This window comes from Mesocricetus auratus, unplaced genomic scaffold (genome assembly GCF_017639785.1).
Source record: "Mesocricetus auratus isolate SY011 unplaced genomic scaffold, BCM_Maur_2.0 Super-Scaffold_6730, whole genome shotgun sequence".
Taxonomy (NCBI): Eukaryota; Metazoa; Chordata; class Mammalia; order Rodentia; family Cricetidae; genus Mesocricetus; species Mesocricetus auratus.
The window spans coordinates 108,985,510-109,001,419 of NW_024429184.1; the positions used below are offsets into that span (position 1 = coordinate 108,985,510).

The 15,910-nt window shown below is 42.5% G+C and overlaps 1 protein-coding gene across 1 annotated transcript in view; it reads left to right on the forward strand.

Annotated features, from left to right (window-relative positions):
• Positions 1-4,684: 4,684 nt before the first annotated feature.
• Trim36 (tripartite motif containing 36) overlaps positions 4,685-15,910 on the forward strand; it is a 35,141-nt gene continuing 23,915 nt past the window's right edge. The window contains exons 1-4 of the mRNA XM_005069149.4: positions 4,685-5,001; positions 7,338-7,572; positions 13,058-13,383; positions 15,586-15,732. Coding sequence (XP_005069206.1) covers positions 4,975-5,001; positions 7,338-7,572; positions 13,058-13,383; positions 15,586-15,732 — 735 coding nt within the window. The 5' untranslated portion in view covers positions 4,685-4,974. The remainder of the gene's footprint in view (positions 5,002-7,337; positions 7,573-13,057; positions 13,384-15,585; positions 15,733-15,910) is intronic.

Below are 15,910 nucleotides of genomic sequence, written 5' to 3' on the forward strand. Positions count from 1 at the left end.
TGGTGGGGGGGGGGGGGTGGCGCACGCCTTTAATCCCAGCACTCGGGAGGCGGAGGCCAGGCTGGACCGACAGCCTCCAAAACAATACAGAGAAACCCTGTCTCGAAAAACCAAAAAAAAAAAAAAAAGTCTGAAATGGCAGCTTGAAAGATGAGTAGGACCTGGCAAGGGGATCTCGGGATACCTCTCGCCTGACTTTATTCCCATAGCAACAAGTTTATGACTGGGAAAGCTGGCCTGTCCCAAGGCTTGGGTATAACTGGTAGACAGTGCAATTTACTGCCTTTCACTTGGGACTTCGGTTTCCTGGCAGTATGGATTGCAGTGTGTCAATGTACTGTAAAATCCCATGGTTTCTGGCATGTTTAGCTTTAATCTCCCTTAAGTCTAGGAGCAGCTGTCTGCATTTTCTTCTAGGGATGCTGAAAGACTGTGGGGATTCTCCTTAGTGGGTGTGGTTTATAAAGTTTGTAGTCACACCACATTGCTTCTACTTATTGTTAGGATGTAGCTGAAAATTACATCTGTCCTAGACCAGAGGTAAAGCCTAATGCTTCAGGGCACTCAAAAATAAATAAATAAATAAAAAGCACCATGGTCACTAGGATCCAACCCAGGTAGGAATTTAACATGGGAAGAGACCAGGTGTGATGCTTTGAATAAGAATAGCTCCCATAAGCCCATAGGGAGTGATACTATTAGGAAGTGTGGCCTTGTTGGAAGTAGATGTAGCTTTGTTGGAGGAGGTGTCTCACTAGGGGATGGGCTTTGAGGTCTCAGATGCTCAAGCCTGGCAAGTAAGTCTCTGCCACTTCCTGCTGCCTGTGGATCAGGATGCAGAGCTCTCAGCCACCTCTCTAGCACCGTGTCTGCCTGCACGCTGCCATGCTTCCCGCCATGTTGAACTGTAGGCCTGCCCCAATTAAATGTGTTCCTTTTTAAGAGTTGACTTGGTCATGGTGTCTCTTCACAGCAATAGAAACCCTAACTACGATACCAGGTGAGATGACTGAGTAGTGCTAAGGGGTTGTTAACCCTTTGGACTTCATGAAGTAGGTTCATGTGGCATAGCTCACATCCCTGTGGCAGGAGAACAGCTAGTTAGGCTGGAGATTCTACTCTGATAGAGCACTTTGCTAGCCTGAGTCAGGCTCTGGGTTTACTCTTCACTGTGGAAAACACACAGGGGAGAGAGGGAGAGCAGGACAGAAGGGAAGGATGGAGGGAGAGAGAGAGAGACAGAGACAGAGACAGAGACAGAGAGACAGAAAGAGAGAGAGACAGAGAGACAGAGACAGAGACAGGGGGAGAGATCCGAGAGCAAGAGAGAGAAAGCCAAGAGAGCTGCAAGTCTATAGGACTAAGGGAGATGATAGGAATGGACTAAGTTTTCATGTCCTGGAAACTCAGATTTTAACAGAAACTATTTGGGGTGGGGAGGTAGGACGTGATGGACTGGGGAGGAGCAAAGGTAGCTCATAAAATGCAAAATGGGAAAATGGTTGTGAGCTGTAATGTGGGTGCTGGGAATGGAATCCTGATTCCCTAGAAGAGCAACCAGTGTTCTTAAACACTGAGCCATCTCTCCAGTCCTGCCATGCCACTTTTGATTTAAACCCTTCAAAGAGTTGCCAACATATATAGAAATCCTGGTATTCGCAGCCCTCAGTACTTTCACAGACTCATCTTGTGATATGGTAAGTTTACCACCCTCCTGTAACTCCCGTTTTCCAACACCCACATTGAAAAACACACATACACACATCCACCCTTTCCTCTAGCCCCTCCCCACAGTAAGTTCCAAGGACAAGCTGTTGTGCTGCAGAACATAGCTTATTCTGCTCCCTCTGCAAATATAGCCCCCAGAACAATGCTCTATTTGAGCAATAAATTCTTAAATATCCATTAGACTGCCCATGCAAGAGAGGCAGGCAGAGGGGCATCCTGGATGAAAGAACAGCATCTGAAAAGAAACAGTATGATCTGGGTAAAGAAGAAATAAAATAGATTTAAAAAACCCCACACAATAACAAATCCACCCAAGCCAGGCATGGTAGCATATGCCTGTAATCCCAGCATTCAAGGAGCCGAGGCGGAAACATGGCTTTTAGACTAACCTTGGCAACATGCCTGTCTCAAAGCAAACACACAAATGTGAATAACAAAACCCCACCCAAGGATTTTAACTGAGGACCCAGGAAGGATCTTCGTATCTCTGACAAGTGGAGACTGGGAGTTAATGGATGCAAAGAATGAGAAGCTGATGGAGGTTAGCAGCCTAAGAGGATGCTGATGCTGACAGAAGTGCGGAGCTACTTCATACTTGCTGTTAACACCACCCCCTCTTCTCCGGTCCTAATAGTCTCTAGATCAATAGGATTCACCACAAAATGTTTTAGAGTTAACACACACACACACACACACACACACACACACACACACACACCAGTGGCTGCAACACAGTGCTGGGAATATAAAACCTGTGCTCAGCAGATTTAATAATAATTTTAAAAAGCACTCTGTATTTTAGACATCTTTAACATTTAAATAAAGTATTTTATTTATTCTTTGATAATTTCATATATATATATAAACAATGAATCTTGACATATGTTCCTCCAACTTCCTCTCCCATTCCCCCAGGGACCCTCAAGGTGTCCCCTTACCCCTATTGTGTCCTCAGTTAATAACCCAATTAGTTCTGCCAGTTAAAGTGCTTACTAATCTTGGTGACTTGATCTTGTACAGGTAACCATAGCTACAGTGAGTTCAAAGGTTCAGTAACCATGTCATGTCCCCAGACAGCATTTTACAGTACTCCTCCCCATCTTCCAGCTGTCATATTCCTTGGTCCCCTCTTTTGCCATGTTCCCCTAGTTGGGTATTCTTTCTCATCACAAAGATCTGCTACAAAGTATTTTGTGGCATAAATGTACATTATGGAAAAATATTTAGTCACTATAAATCCAATTAAGATTTTCCTATTTGTTATATATATATGTATATGTATATTACACATATTGAAGTGGGGCCATTCTTAGCTATGAATCGCAAGGCTTGTTGTATTGTAATTTTTGTATTGCTATTTTAAAAATAGGAATTGATAGATTTCTTTTCAAATATGTTTGAAGGCCCACATTTTGTCAAGTGTATAACAGAAGTTTTGAACTCTGCTGGCCAGGTGTGAAATATCTCAGTGAAGTTTGCTTTGTATAATGGAAGGTCTTTAAAATTTATTATTTTTGCCCAGTTGTCTATAAGTTTTTCCTTAGTTTTTGCTAATGAAATCTGATTTCTTTTATTCTATCATCTAGTACATTTTGCCTCAAAGGCCTATCTAGGCATGCTAATGTGGATTTTAAAAAAAGAAAGGCCAATATTAGAAACGAAAATAGACTTACAATACTTTTTGAAGGTCTAGACTTTAAAGAAATATATTCGGCATGTGGTGTGGGGTGCAGACATTCGCTGCTCTTTTCCCCTTCTTGTTTAAGGCACATTCTCCAGATCCAAGGAAGCTTCCAGGGTCTAGTACATTCAGCCACCTCTCTGGATAGAAACAACTCGGTCATTTCCCCCACAAAACGTGGGTCCTCTTGGTATCATCTATAGATTAGAGGCTAGAGTCCCTTATTGGTGTTCTCAGTTCTACACTGCTATGGTCACTTCTGGGGTTGGAGAAGAGGTTACCAGTGCTGTCAGGACTGTAGGAAGATGCAGAATTTGCGGCAGAAGACAGGATGCGTTTCAAAACCTAATAGAGCTGTCGCTCTGCAACTCCGTGTTCCTTTCAATCTACTATCTACAGATGAAATTAGCCACTAGGAAAGCAGTGGTGTTAATTACCTAGTAAAATAGCCACCGGCAGCGGCAGGCTATTTTGTTTCGCGGGTGCACAGGAAGTCGATGAAGTGAGCCCATGTAGACCTTTGGCCGGTGCATTCGAGGCGTGGCTGCCAGGGCATCTCTGGACTCTCTTGTTCTCTGTCTTCAGATGCGAAACCACAAGGTGGTTGTGAGCTGAACTAGGGCGGGGGCTTTGCCGCAGTCTCTGGGCTTCAACCCTTGGCCAGCACCCAGGGATGGGATCCCTGCCCCTCGGATTGTCCCCGTGTCACTGGGCTCCTTCATTGCGTGCAGCACCAAGCTCTGGTTGAGCGGAAAACGGAACATATTTTAAGTGCTCAGTGGCCAGGGAATGTGACGTCACGAAAAACCAAATCTAGCAGGGAAAGTAAGATGAAGAGACGAAGCGAGAAGATTGGGGGACCCTCTCGGGAACTTCCCCTAGGCCTGCCCGAATAGCGGTGGCGACAGGAGGGGCGGGATCTCGCTCACTTGCCCTGATCCCCACTGTTCAGTTCAGGGCATCGGAGCGTCCCTGGTCTGCGGGTTTACGCGCGAGCGCGCGCGCTTTGCGAACGTCCCCAGAAAAAAAGTTAAAAGGACAGAAGCGCCGCAGAGCCAGGGCGCGCCCCTTGCGGCCCCAGAGACGCGCTCCTACCCTTTAGGCACCGGGCGCTCCAGCGAAAGCATCGAGAGGGGGCGGCTACGAACGTCTATCCCGCCCCTCTTCTCCCTGGCCACGCCTCAGCTAGCCCCGCCTCCTTTGTGCGGCCGCGCCGTTGCCCGGGCGACGGCCCCGCCCCTCCCGGCCCCGCCCCAGGCCACCGCCCCAGTCTCCGCCTGGCGGCCGGTCCAGCTGCAGTCCGCGCGAGCCGCCGCCGCAGCCGGCAGCGGGCCGAGATTCGCGGCTCCCGGGGCCCTCGCAGGGAGCAACCGCACTCTCCCGCGCCCGTGCTTTCGCCCGCGCCGGCCCGTCCCTCGCCGCTGGCCGGATCTGGCTGACCAGCTTGCCCTCCGGTCGGACCTGAGGCTCCCGGGCCGCCGCGGGGACCCGCCCACCAGACCCTGCCCGGGCCGGCTGTGCCTTGTAGGGACTCCGCAGTTGATGACACCTGGCGGAGGGCTACGATGGAGGGGGATGCCTCAGACTCTCAGGTGCGCGGCGGCCGGCCCCGCTGACTCCTCGCCGTCTCCCCGGGCCGGTCCCACCGTCCCGCGTCGTCTTCTGTCCTTGGGAGGGACGGGCTTGGGGTCCCACGGGTGGGAGAGGCGCACCTGGCCACGCTGTGCACTCCCTACGGCCGGAGTTCGGTCTGCTGAAGTAGTGTTGGGGTGCCTTGTGCGCTAGAGAGGGGGGCGCGTGGCCCCAGCGTGCCGCCCTTTGTTCGGATCCCCGAGGGGCGCTCGAGTCCCTCCTGGACCCCGGCGGTGCCTGTCGCCGGCTGGGAGCAGAGTCTCCTGCTCGCTGGGCGGGGCCAGGGCCCCTGCGGCTGTGCGGTGCGAGCCTTTTCTTTGACGCGGTCGGGTAGGCAGGTCTCCTGAAGTTTCCTCTGCTTGAGTGAGCTTTCGCATAACATTGCTCCCGGTTTTAGCTCAAAGGATTAAAAAAAAAAAAAAAAGACCGATTTTTCTTTTGAGAATTACTTTATATCCAGTGTAATCATGATTTAGGCGCAAGGGGGAAAAAGGAAATGATTTTTAGAAAGTCCTGTAGGAGGTGCAGCTTTACTGATGGTATTGTTTATACGTAAAACGGGACAAGAATCTATTTTGAGCAGTCAGAACAGCCTTTTCCTTTGAATTAATGTGATACTGGGTGAATCTCCAGTAACCTTGGGTGCACGTTGTGGGTGTGGCCGTCTTGTTTCCAGGTTTGTTAAGATCACAGCATGCTGTGGGTCTTTTTAAACAGTTGTGATGCCTCACGAGACACTGCATTAAAGATCTGCTGGCAGTGATCAAGCCAGGTGTGTGTGCCGCGACATTGTCAGGGTTTATTAAAGCCCTTGTGTCACCAGCGGGGGGAAATGGATTAGCATACACTTTTATCTCATTTAAACAAGTGAATTAATTTTTCTTTCTGACCACCTTTTAACCCAGCACTCGACAGGCAAAGCCAGGTGGGTCTCTGAGTTCGAGGACAGTCAGGGCTACATGGGGAAACTTTCATGAAAAACCAAAACCAACCAACCAAACTAAAACTTTCTATATATTTCTAATAGATGGACTGATTGTATAAGATTAAGTTCTTTTAAAAATGTTGGCTTGTCATTAAAATCTCAGGATGCCAGCAGTAATTATAGAAATTGAAAAGCCTACCCTCCTCAGTTAAAAAAAAAAAACCTGTATAGGTGATAGATGAAAAACCGTATGAAGTCATCAAACCTTTTATCTGTGAGCCCAGAGTGTGTCTCATTTAAAATGGTGAAATAATGAATTTCCATAGGCTTGAAGGAAGCTCTTGGGATGGTGTCTTCTAGTCCTCTCCACCCTTTTACTATTAATTTAATAATATTAATATTTAATGAGGTGCTTTTATGATAACTACTTGGATATGGAGCACAGAGCCTAAAGCATTTTAGCAGCATTACAGTTAAAGCACCTGGTTAAATTTAATGTAGAATTTTTTTTGCTACCCAGCTTGTAAATAGAATTTAGTTAGGATTTCCTGAACACACTGGCTTAGCCTGGGTGTTCGTTTATTTTTGTCAGCTCTTGCTATTTGGCAATCTTGGAGTTACATTTGGCAATCATGGAGTTAATGCATTAAGTATGGTTGGTATCATAGTGAAAACTTGTTTTAATTGAAAAGTATCACTTTTAGAATTTTACTGGGGCCTGTGGTTTTTGATAGAATATGGATCTCTAATTTTTTTATACTAACTTTTGTCTTGCGTTTTACTTTCTTTTCTCTTGTACCTTTAGTTCTTAATCCCATGCCTTGTATATTAAAGGGAGTGTGGTGGCATAGAATTTCATAGTTGTGGCGATTTGAATAGATATGGCCTCCATAATCAATGTGTTTGAATGCTTGTCCCATAAGGAGCGGCACACTACTAGGAGATGTGGCCTTGTGGGAGGAGGTATGTCACTGTGGAAGTGGACTTTGAGGTCTCTTATATGCTCAGGCCACGCCCATCGTGACAGTTCCCTTCCTGTTGCCTGCTGATGGAGATGTAGAACTCTCAGCTCCTTCTCCAGCACCATGTCTGTCTGCACGCTGCCATAAAGATAATGGGCTTAACCTCTGAAATTGCAAGCCAGGCCCAATCAAGTATTTCACTTTATAAGAGTTGCTGTGGTCATGGTGTCTCTTCTCACAGCAGTAGAAACCCTAAGACAGAAGTCACAGGGAAATTCAGATTTTTAAGGTCTGTTTCTCAATTCTCCTTTGGAAAAACAAGCACAGGTAGTCACCCAAGACGAACGATCATGCTGCCATACTTACCCACTGAGAGTTTCTGACTCTGGCTTTCGGCTCTCATTTTAAGGTGACTATTAAGAATATCGAAAAGGAGCTTATTTGCCCAGCATGCAAGGAGCTGTTTACACACCCGCTGATTCTCCCTTGCCAGCACAGTATCTGCCATAAGTGTGTGAAAGAGCTCTTACTGTCTCTCGATGACTCATTCAATGATGTGGCCTCAGACAACTCCAATCCGAGCAGCCCTCGACTTCGGCTAACCTCCCCTAGCATGGATAAAATTGACAAAATTAGCAGACCAGGTATGTGGGAAAAGCTGGGGTGATGCACCCTGCCTGGGTGGGGCAGGGAGAACTTATAGAGGTTCATTTATAACTGTGGAAGGGAAATTACTGTTATATTTTTCCAAGTGGACAAGTTAAGACAGTAGTTGCCATTTAAAATGCCAAAATGAACTTTGTTTTTGACAGGTTCTTAAGTTGGACATTGAATACTAACTTTATGCTAAAATGCTTACTGTGTCTTTATTTTAGGTGATATATTCAAACTCTGTGATGTCCTTGATAATGGTAGAGTAATGAACTATTGAAGTACCAGGGAAACATCTATCAAGTGAATGTGCAAATAGATACTGCAGAATGGGACTACATGGTGGTTACTTCTAAAACTTTTTTTATTTTTGAGAGTTTACTGTCTTGTGTGTGTGTGTGTTTCAGTGTATGTCTGTGTACCCTGTGGCTGCAGTATCTGCTGAAGCCAGAAGATGGCATTAGATCCCCTGGGTCTAGCGTATAGTAGGTTGTGAACCATCATGTGGGTGCTGGGAATGAAACCCAGGTCCTCTGGAAGAGCAGTCAGTGCTCTTAACTGCTGAGCCATGTCTCTAGTCCTTAGAGAACTTTTAGATTAGATCAAATCATGTGATATCATTCTACCTGAGAATTTTATTTTCTTCAACCATTTGAAATTCTTTAAAAAAATGTTTTGGCAGGGCATGGTGGTACACGCCTGTACACCAGCCCATGGTGGGTGGAGGGAGGAGGATCTATGGTATCAAGGACATCCTAGGATGCTTGGGAACTTACCCACTCCCAAAAATAAGGGTCTGACCCTTGTGAGTACTAGAATTCTGCAGTAATGTATGGAAGATCTAATGACACCTAGCATGTATTTTGTATGTGTATCATAGCTCAATATTTATCTTGTCTCTTATCAAGATAGTGTTGCCTCTGAACAGTTATTGCAGGGATGATATAGACCAAAGTTAACTTAAATTATAGATGCTGCTGAAATTCTTTTAAGATCAGTGGTGACCATAGCCTCATGTTAAGTGTGGCTTTAAACTAGGAAGTATGTGTGAGTCCAGAAATCCAGACTTCAGAGCTTTCACTCTAGGCGGTTTGGGCTTTGAGGTTTCCTCTTTAAGCCTTTTGTCTATTCTCCTCAGCTTTTCTCACTGACAGGACAGGGGTCACTTTTCAATCTTGTGAGTTTCTCAGAAAAGCATCTTTCTAAGCTGCAGTTAAAGTGTCATCTTTTTGTGGCCTGACTTATGCAATGGAGTCTCTTTGTTCAGTATTTATATCCATGTACCTACTCCATCAGAGTAAAATAACACACACACATACACACTTCATTTCAATATATGAGTATTTTTCCTGCATGTTATGTATGTGCACCACATGTGTTTTGCCTGCTTGTTATATCTGTGCACATGTGTGCCTGGTATCAGAAGAGGTCTGAAGAGAGTGTTGCATTCTCTAGGACTTGAGTTACAGATGGTTCGAAACTGCTATGTGGATGCTGGGAATCGAATCTGGGTCTTCTGCAAGAACAATAAGTACTCTTAACCACCAGATCATGCATTGTTCTTTGAAAGCCAGTCACTATTTAGAAAGCAGTGTGCACATTTTCCTCCTATATCCATCGCTATGGACTGGGTTTCTGGCTTCCTTTTTAAGTGTGTCTTATCATTTTTGCCCACAAACAAAAGGTATTCTTGTATCTGCAATACAATGACACCTGGCTGTTTAAAACTGGTGACCATCTAGAAGATGGTCCTTAAATTTGTCATCACTGATTCACTAAAAATTACCTTTTACCTTTGGATTTTTACTAAAGGTTTAGACCCTAGGCTGTCCAGTATAAAATTTTTCCAATTGATGTGTTGTAAATATGAAATGCCTATTAGAATAGCACAGGTAGAGATTTAATACTTTTTACACTTACTACATTTGAGGTGATATCTTGGATATAGTGGGTTAATATCATTACTAATTTCACATTTTTCTCAACTTTTATTGTGGCTACTAGAAAATTTAAAAATACATTGTGCTGTGGCTCATTTATTTCATTGGGGTAATATTGCCTTATACATTTAAAGGACTTTTAATGAAAGGGTACATTGAAAGGATAAGGTGTCTGTGTATATGTCAATTATATATTCAGGTTTGTAAACAGAAAAACTGTCTTGTTTTATATATCTGGTCATATGTGTGTCATCTTTCCCTCCAATTCATATTTTCCTGTTATCAGAGGTAATGAATTTTAATAATCTTTTGATAACTTTGTTTTTTAGCTCAGTAAAAAGTCAAAAGATACTTGAATTTACTTTGTTTTTCTAACGGAGCTGAAGTTGTAGGGCAAAGTGTATGTCTCCCAAGTGCTGGCCAGCAATGGTACAGCTGAATTTCATATGATTGATCGACTGTTTTATATTGCTGCTTTATAAACACCCTGTGTGTCAGGAAAACCTCATGTTTACAGTTGATTCAATAACCATATTCTGTGCAGGACACAGTGTTTTGTCTTTTGTTGACAAGTCGTGAGTGTTCTCTTTGGAATGGAATTCTAAATCCAGCCTTCTGCTCATTCTTCACAGCATCACAGCGGAGATCTCTGGGGTGGAGAGGTAGAAAAAGCGCTTTATTGCTTTTGTGGCCGCAGGCAGCGTGGTGTTAGACTTACATTCTCTTATGTGTCTGGAGTTTCTCTAACACCAGTGGTCAAGTCTTCAAATTTATATAGAAAGTAAACAAATTGTACTGGCATGATGCAAGTTCTGATGTTCTTAAGGGATGTGTGTCAAAATGATTCCTGTATATATACACAACACAATTTTGTTTTTTAGTATCTGGTACCTAAAAAAATCTTTTTACATTTATGTAGTCTGTAATGTAACTGAACATGCTACATTGGTAAGGTTAAATAAATGTTAAATTTTTTGTCTAAACTTGTCAATTTTTGTAGTGTATACTCTGCATGGTTTATGCATATCATGTCTTTTCTTTGTTGTTAGTGTTTTTTTCCTGTGAGTGTTTTAACGTGGAGGTCTTACCCATTTGTGGGTCGTACACATATAGCTGTTTAGGCTTTTGGAATCTGTGATTCTATGTGAAACATTTCAGCCTACCTTTTTTCCCATTCCAGTTGACCTTTTGTGTAAAATTGACACTTTTTGGTCAAATTTTGGTGATACCGTTGGTTAGGGAAATGTTAACCCTTTTCTGTTCCTCTCACTTTCTGTGAAGTCCAACTGGTGGCATATCCCACAAGTGGTGCAGGCAGTAAGAACAGGACATTCTTACAGCCGCTGCCTGGGAGAGGGTACAGCTGCAGCGGTTTGGAATGTGCTGCCAGTTGATTCTCTTGAGATTAAATGACGAATTTAAGACCTGACTAGTTTTCAGGGAACTTACCCAAATAAGTATTGTGACTGTTTTTCTAAACTGATCCCACGAGGCTCTCAAATCTCTTTATGAGTGCTAAATTTCATTTCATCTGTCATATGCCTTTAGCTTCATTTTCATAAAGTATTATATTCATATAAAGAATGACAACCCTAAGGATATCCAAAACCTCATGGGGGGGGGAGCCTAACACCGGACTAAAAGGACAATGTAATGAAGTCAACTTTCTTATTCAAAGGTCCAGAAGGCCAAATGGCATTGAAATGTAAGATAATTAAAGTTTCACTGTTTTGGTTGCAATATCCATAAAATTAAGATAGCAGAGGAATATAGAAAAGGGAACCTTTTGGCATTTCTAAATATGAAAACAACCAAACTTTGGGTGTCACCAGCATACATGTTAAAGCATGGTTAATTTTCATGATTAATTTTATTTCGTATCACTACTTAATTGGCCACAACCTTCACAAAACCTGGGATAGGTCATTGTTTTTCACATGAACCACTAAGATTGGTTATTCATTCACTTATGTGTCCACCGTCTAGGTGACATGCAGACGGATGTAATTACACGTGAATTTCCACTTGGTTAAACTTGACCACTGCATCATTTCACTTCCAGAACTGTTTGGCTTGTTTGTTTGTTTTTTTGACATGTGTGTGCTTTGTTTTGTTTTGTTTTTTAATTAGCCTTGCGCTTATTTCATTACATGCCTGCTGTGGTGTGAAACATCTTGGACTGCATTGCATGTTTAAAAATTACTACAGGAATATATCGAGTAGGATTTTCAAGTTTGTCGGAAGTTTCCTTTTATATGATTCATGGCTTAAAATGTTAAGGTGAACATGTCATTACATGGGAATATTAACAATGCTGTGCATGCTTGTTATATTTTGTGCTTTGAAGTTCAGGGACACATTGCATGCCATAAGTCATGATTATAAAGAATACTTTGGACTTCCTCTTAAGTTTCACTTATTGTGATGTCACATGAGGCGTCTTTTAAAGTGTTCTTTTTAGATGACAGTCATTTCAAGGGCAATATTAATGTAGCTATGTAAAGACCTTTACCAAATAGAATATGCCGAACTTACCAATCAGTTTTTGGCACTGGAGTATAAAAGAATGCTGGAGATTAAGAAGTTCCTTTGTATATTATGGAAGCTGTTTTGTAAGCAACTGAGATTTCATACTCTAAGAAAGGTTTAAGCACGTATTCATCCACCTGTGTTAAGCAGACAGCTTCGAATTTCTCTGAACCATAAGGTAAGGTCTGCCATACTTTGGTTTCTTGACAACACTGAACAACAACAAAAAATCCAATGCTTAAGGTCATTTATTGTATTTTATATATTACAAAATCATATGTAATGTATCTTGGTACTGAATTAAGTAATTTTAATGATTCTTTGTTTCAGGTCCCATGGTTGGTCCCTCTTAAAGTTACTAAGCTCTAGGTCGTGAATGAGTTCTTCACTTTTCTTTACATTGCATTCAATGACCTTCTGGCCTTTCCTGCCGAGCCTTCCCAGATAAAACAATGCTACAGTGGGAGACATCCTATTGCGATGGTTCTTAAAACTTGTGACCACCTTATTCCTTTGAGTGTGTGACGAACGTACGCACTAACCAGAAACACAATGCATATGTGGACAATTTTGCAGTTTCAGATAGTCACTGGGATTGCAGTGAGCATGCTGAGTCATGGGCCCTGTTTAAGGATGCCTGCTTTTCCATGTACCCCATTTCTTCCTACTCAGCTAAGATGGTATTCACTTTATCACTTTGAGTATGAAATTAGCTAGAGGTCTTAATTATATAAAATACTCTCGAAGAAAGACTACTCTATGAAGTCTGTGTTTAGCTTAATACAGGTTTATCTGCAATTTATTACAGATTATTTTTTCTCGATGATAACTTTTAGTAATTTGAACTTGTCTTTTATGTACCAAGTAAAAATAGTTGTTTCAAAAAAAGCATTTTCAGAATACATATGGAGGCACTTGAAATAGTTGTTATCATAGAGATTTTCTAAAACATGTCTCTTCATTTTCATCACTTATGCTGTAACTAAATGAAGCCTTGCTAACTACACAGGCTGGAAGCGCAATTCACTGACCCCAAGACCAACTACGTTTCCTTGTCCGGGCTGTGAGCATGATGTGGATCTTGGAGAGCGAGGAGTCAGCGGTCTGTTTCGAAATTTCACTTTGGAAACAATTGTCGAGAGATACCGGCAGGCCGCCAGGGCAGCCACAGCCATTATGTGTGACCTATGTAAACCACCCCCCCAGGAATCTACGAAGAGTTGCATGGACTGTAGTGCAAGCTACTGCAATGAATGCTTCAAAATCTATCATCCTTGGGGTACTGTAAAAGCGCAGCATGAGTATGTGGGTCCCACCACCAATTTCAGACCCAAGGTAAGTTAGGGTACCAAATATCATGGGAGAAATTGCCAAGAATCTACAGACCGGAAGATTTGATTGGATAACACCGTTGTGACAGTTTTAGTTAGCTAGGTTTCTGGGTTATTTGTTTAATAAATCCCACAAGAAGTTCATGTTCTATGATCTGTGATGAGTAAAATGATTCATGTGCCACCACCTCCCAGCATGGATACTTTTAATGTTGATGTTATTGTTCCTATTTTTTTTCAAGACAGTTTCTCCATGTAGCCTTGGCTGTTCTAGAACTCTCTCTGTAGACTAGGTTGCCTTCAAACTCAGAAATTCGCCTGCTGCCTCCCAAGTGCTGGGATTAAAGGTGTCTACCACCATTGCCTGGCATAAAGCTGTTCTTTATAATTTAATAACTGTATGAATATGAAAATATAATAGTATTCTTAATCATAAGCCTTTAATTTGTAATAATTTCATATGTAAATCTCAAAGCTATTTTGGAGTTGGAGAGGCAGCTCAGTGGTAAGATTGCCTGCTTCTCTTTTTTTTTGGTTTTTTTTTATTTTATCATTTTTTATTTTAATTTTAAATAGCTTGTTTTACATGCCAATCCCAGTTCCGAGACAGGGTTTCTCTGTATTGTTTTGGAGGCTGTCGGTCCAGCCTGGCCTCGAACTCACAGAGATCCACCTGCCTCTGCCTCCCAAGTGCTGGGATTAAAGGCGTGAGCCACCACCGCCCGGCTGCCTGCTACTCTTAACAGAGGACCCAAGTTTGGTTCCCACCACCCACATGGCGTTGCTCAGAATCAGCCAGATGTAGTTGCAGGCTCAAGGGATCCAACTCTGGCTTCTGTCCTCCTAATGTGAACACTAATGTTTACACACCTAACACAGACACAGGCATACAAATAATTTAAAATAATTGAAATCTTAAAAAAAATCATTGCAAAATATCCACCAAACATTCCTTCCGTAACACAGGCCTAAAAGATTAAAATGAAGGTATTTCTTTGTCCCCATTCTGAAAGACCCTTTTTCTCAAAACAGTTGGTCTCATAACAGATCTATCAACCATTGAATTCTCTGTTATGATGTTTGTCTCACCCTAACTGCTCAAGGGCATTGGCTTTTTAAAAACATGTATGATTTCAAAAGTTTCAGTGTTTCATTTACAAGATTTCATCGGTACGATTCTATTAGGAAAGGACACATGCTAATGAGTTACACTAGGGCTAGGCTCTTATAAGTTAAATATTTTGTAGAATTTGGGGTGCAAATCAGCCATAAGCTTGTTATCTGCAGCTATGAAATACTGGTGAGTAAACAAAAGGCACATGAATAAGCTGTATCAGGAAAAATAATAACTCCCTTCAAGCTACCTATGTCAGCCAGGGTAGTGCAACTCTTCAGAGACGTTCCTCATGCTAAATATTCACCTGTAGTGAACTCACTGTACCTCTTCCTACTGGAAGCTGACATTTTTCTACTTTAAAAGATATATATTCTTAGGAGAATTAGGAACTGAACATTCTGAAACATTGAAGTTTTTCTACTTTTGCCCCTCCCTGTAACAATATTGGTTGTAGGACTTGGCACATTGGTCTTTTTTTTTTCCTTAATATGTCAAACCAGTTAAAGTTGCCTAGCATCCAGTCTCATCAGCGTACTACCTGAACACTTGCTTCTGAGTAGAAATAGTATTTTATGTACAATCTCAAATGCATCTATGAGTTCATAGAGTAAGCACAAGTGCGGTTTCCTTAGGAGATGCTGCTGGGCAGTGAGTGTGTGGCTTGTGGAGCTGGCCTGCCATGTGGGTGCTTACATCACAAAGCCCTCCAGAGCCCTCTTAGCAACAGGCTTGAATGGAGAATCAGGCCATAGATTCTCCCGTGGTTCTCTGATAGCTTACAGAGGTGCTCAGTAAGAAGTTGTGTGTGGTGAGTATGCTTCTCTAGCTTGTTCAAGCATTCTGTCTATTTGAGGCCAGTGGGAATGAACATTCTTCTCACCAAGTTTAGGGGAAATAATGTCTGTGTGTTAATCATTTGAACTCTCAGATTTGAAAATGGTAATTCTAGGGTTTTCATGTGACATATTTTTATTTTTATCCTTCTATTTACCTACATAGCTCTTTATTTCACATAGCAAATATTTGTGTCGGGAGACCTAAGCTACTTGAAACCTAGATCTTTAACTGTCGTATGTTTTTATTCAACAGATTTTAATGTGCCCAGAGCATGAGACAGAGAGAATAAACATGTACTGTGAACTGTGCAGAAGGCCTGTCTGCCACCTCTGTAAGTTGGGTGGGAATCATTCCAATCACCGGGTGACCACCATGAGCAGTGCCTACAAAACCTTAAAGGTAGGACTCAGAAGTGGGCTTACACTTATTTTCATTTTGGTTAGTGTTCATGGACGTTTTTATCTGAAAGTATGTCTGTGCAATGTGTGTGCACAATGCCAAGAGAGGGTGTTGGATCCCTGGGTCTGGAGTTAGAGTTTTGTCACCCTCACTATGGGTTCTGGGAACCAAACCCAGA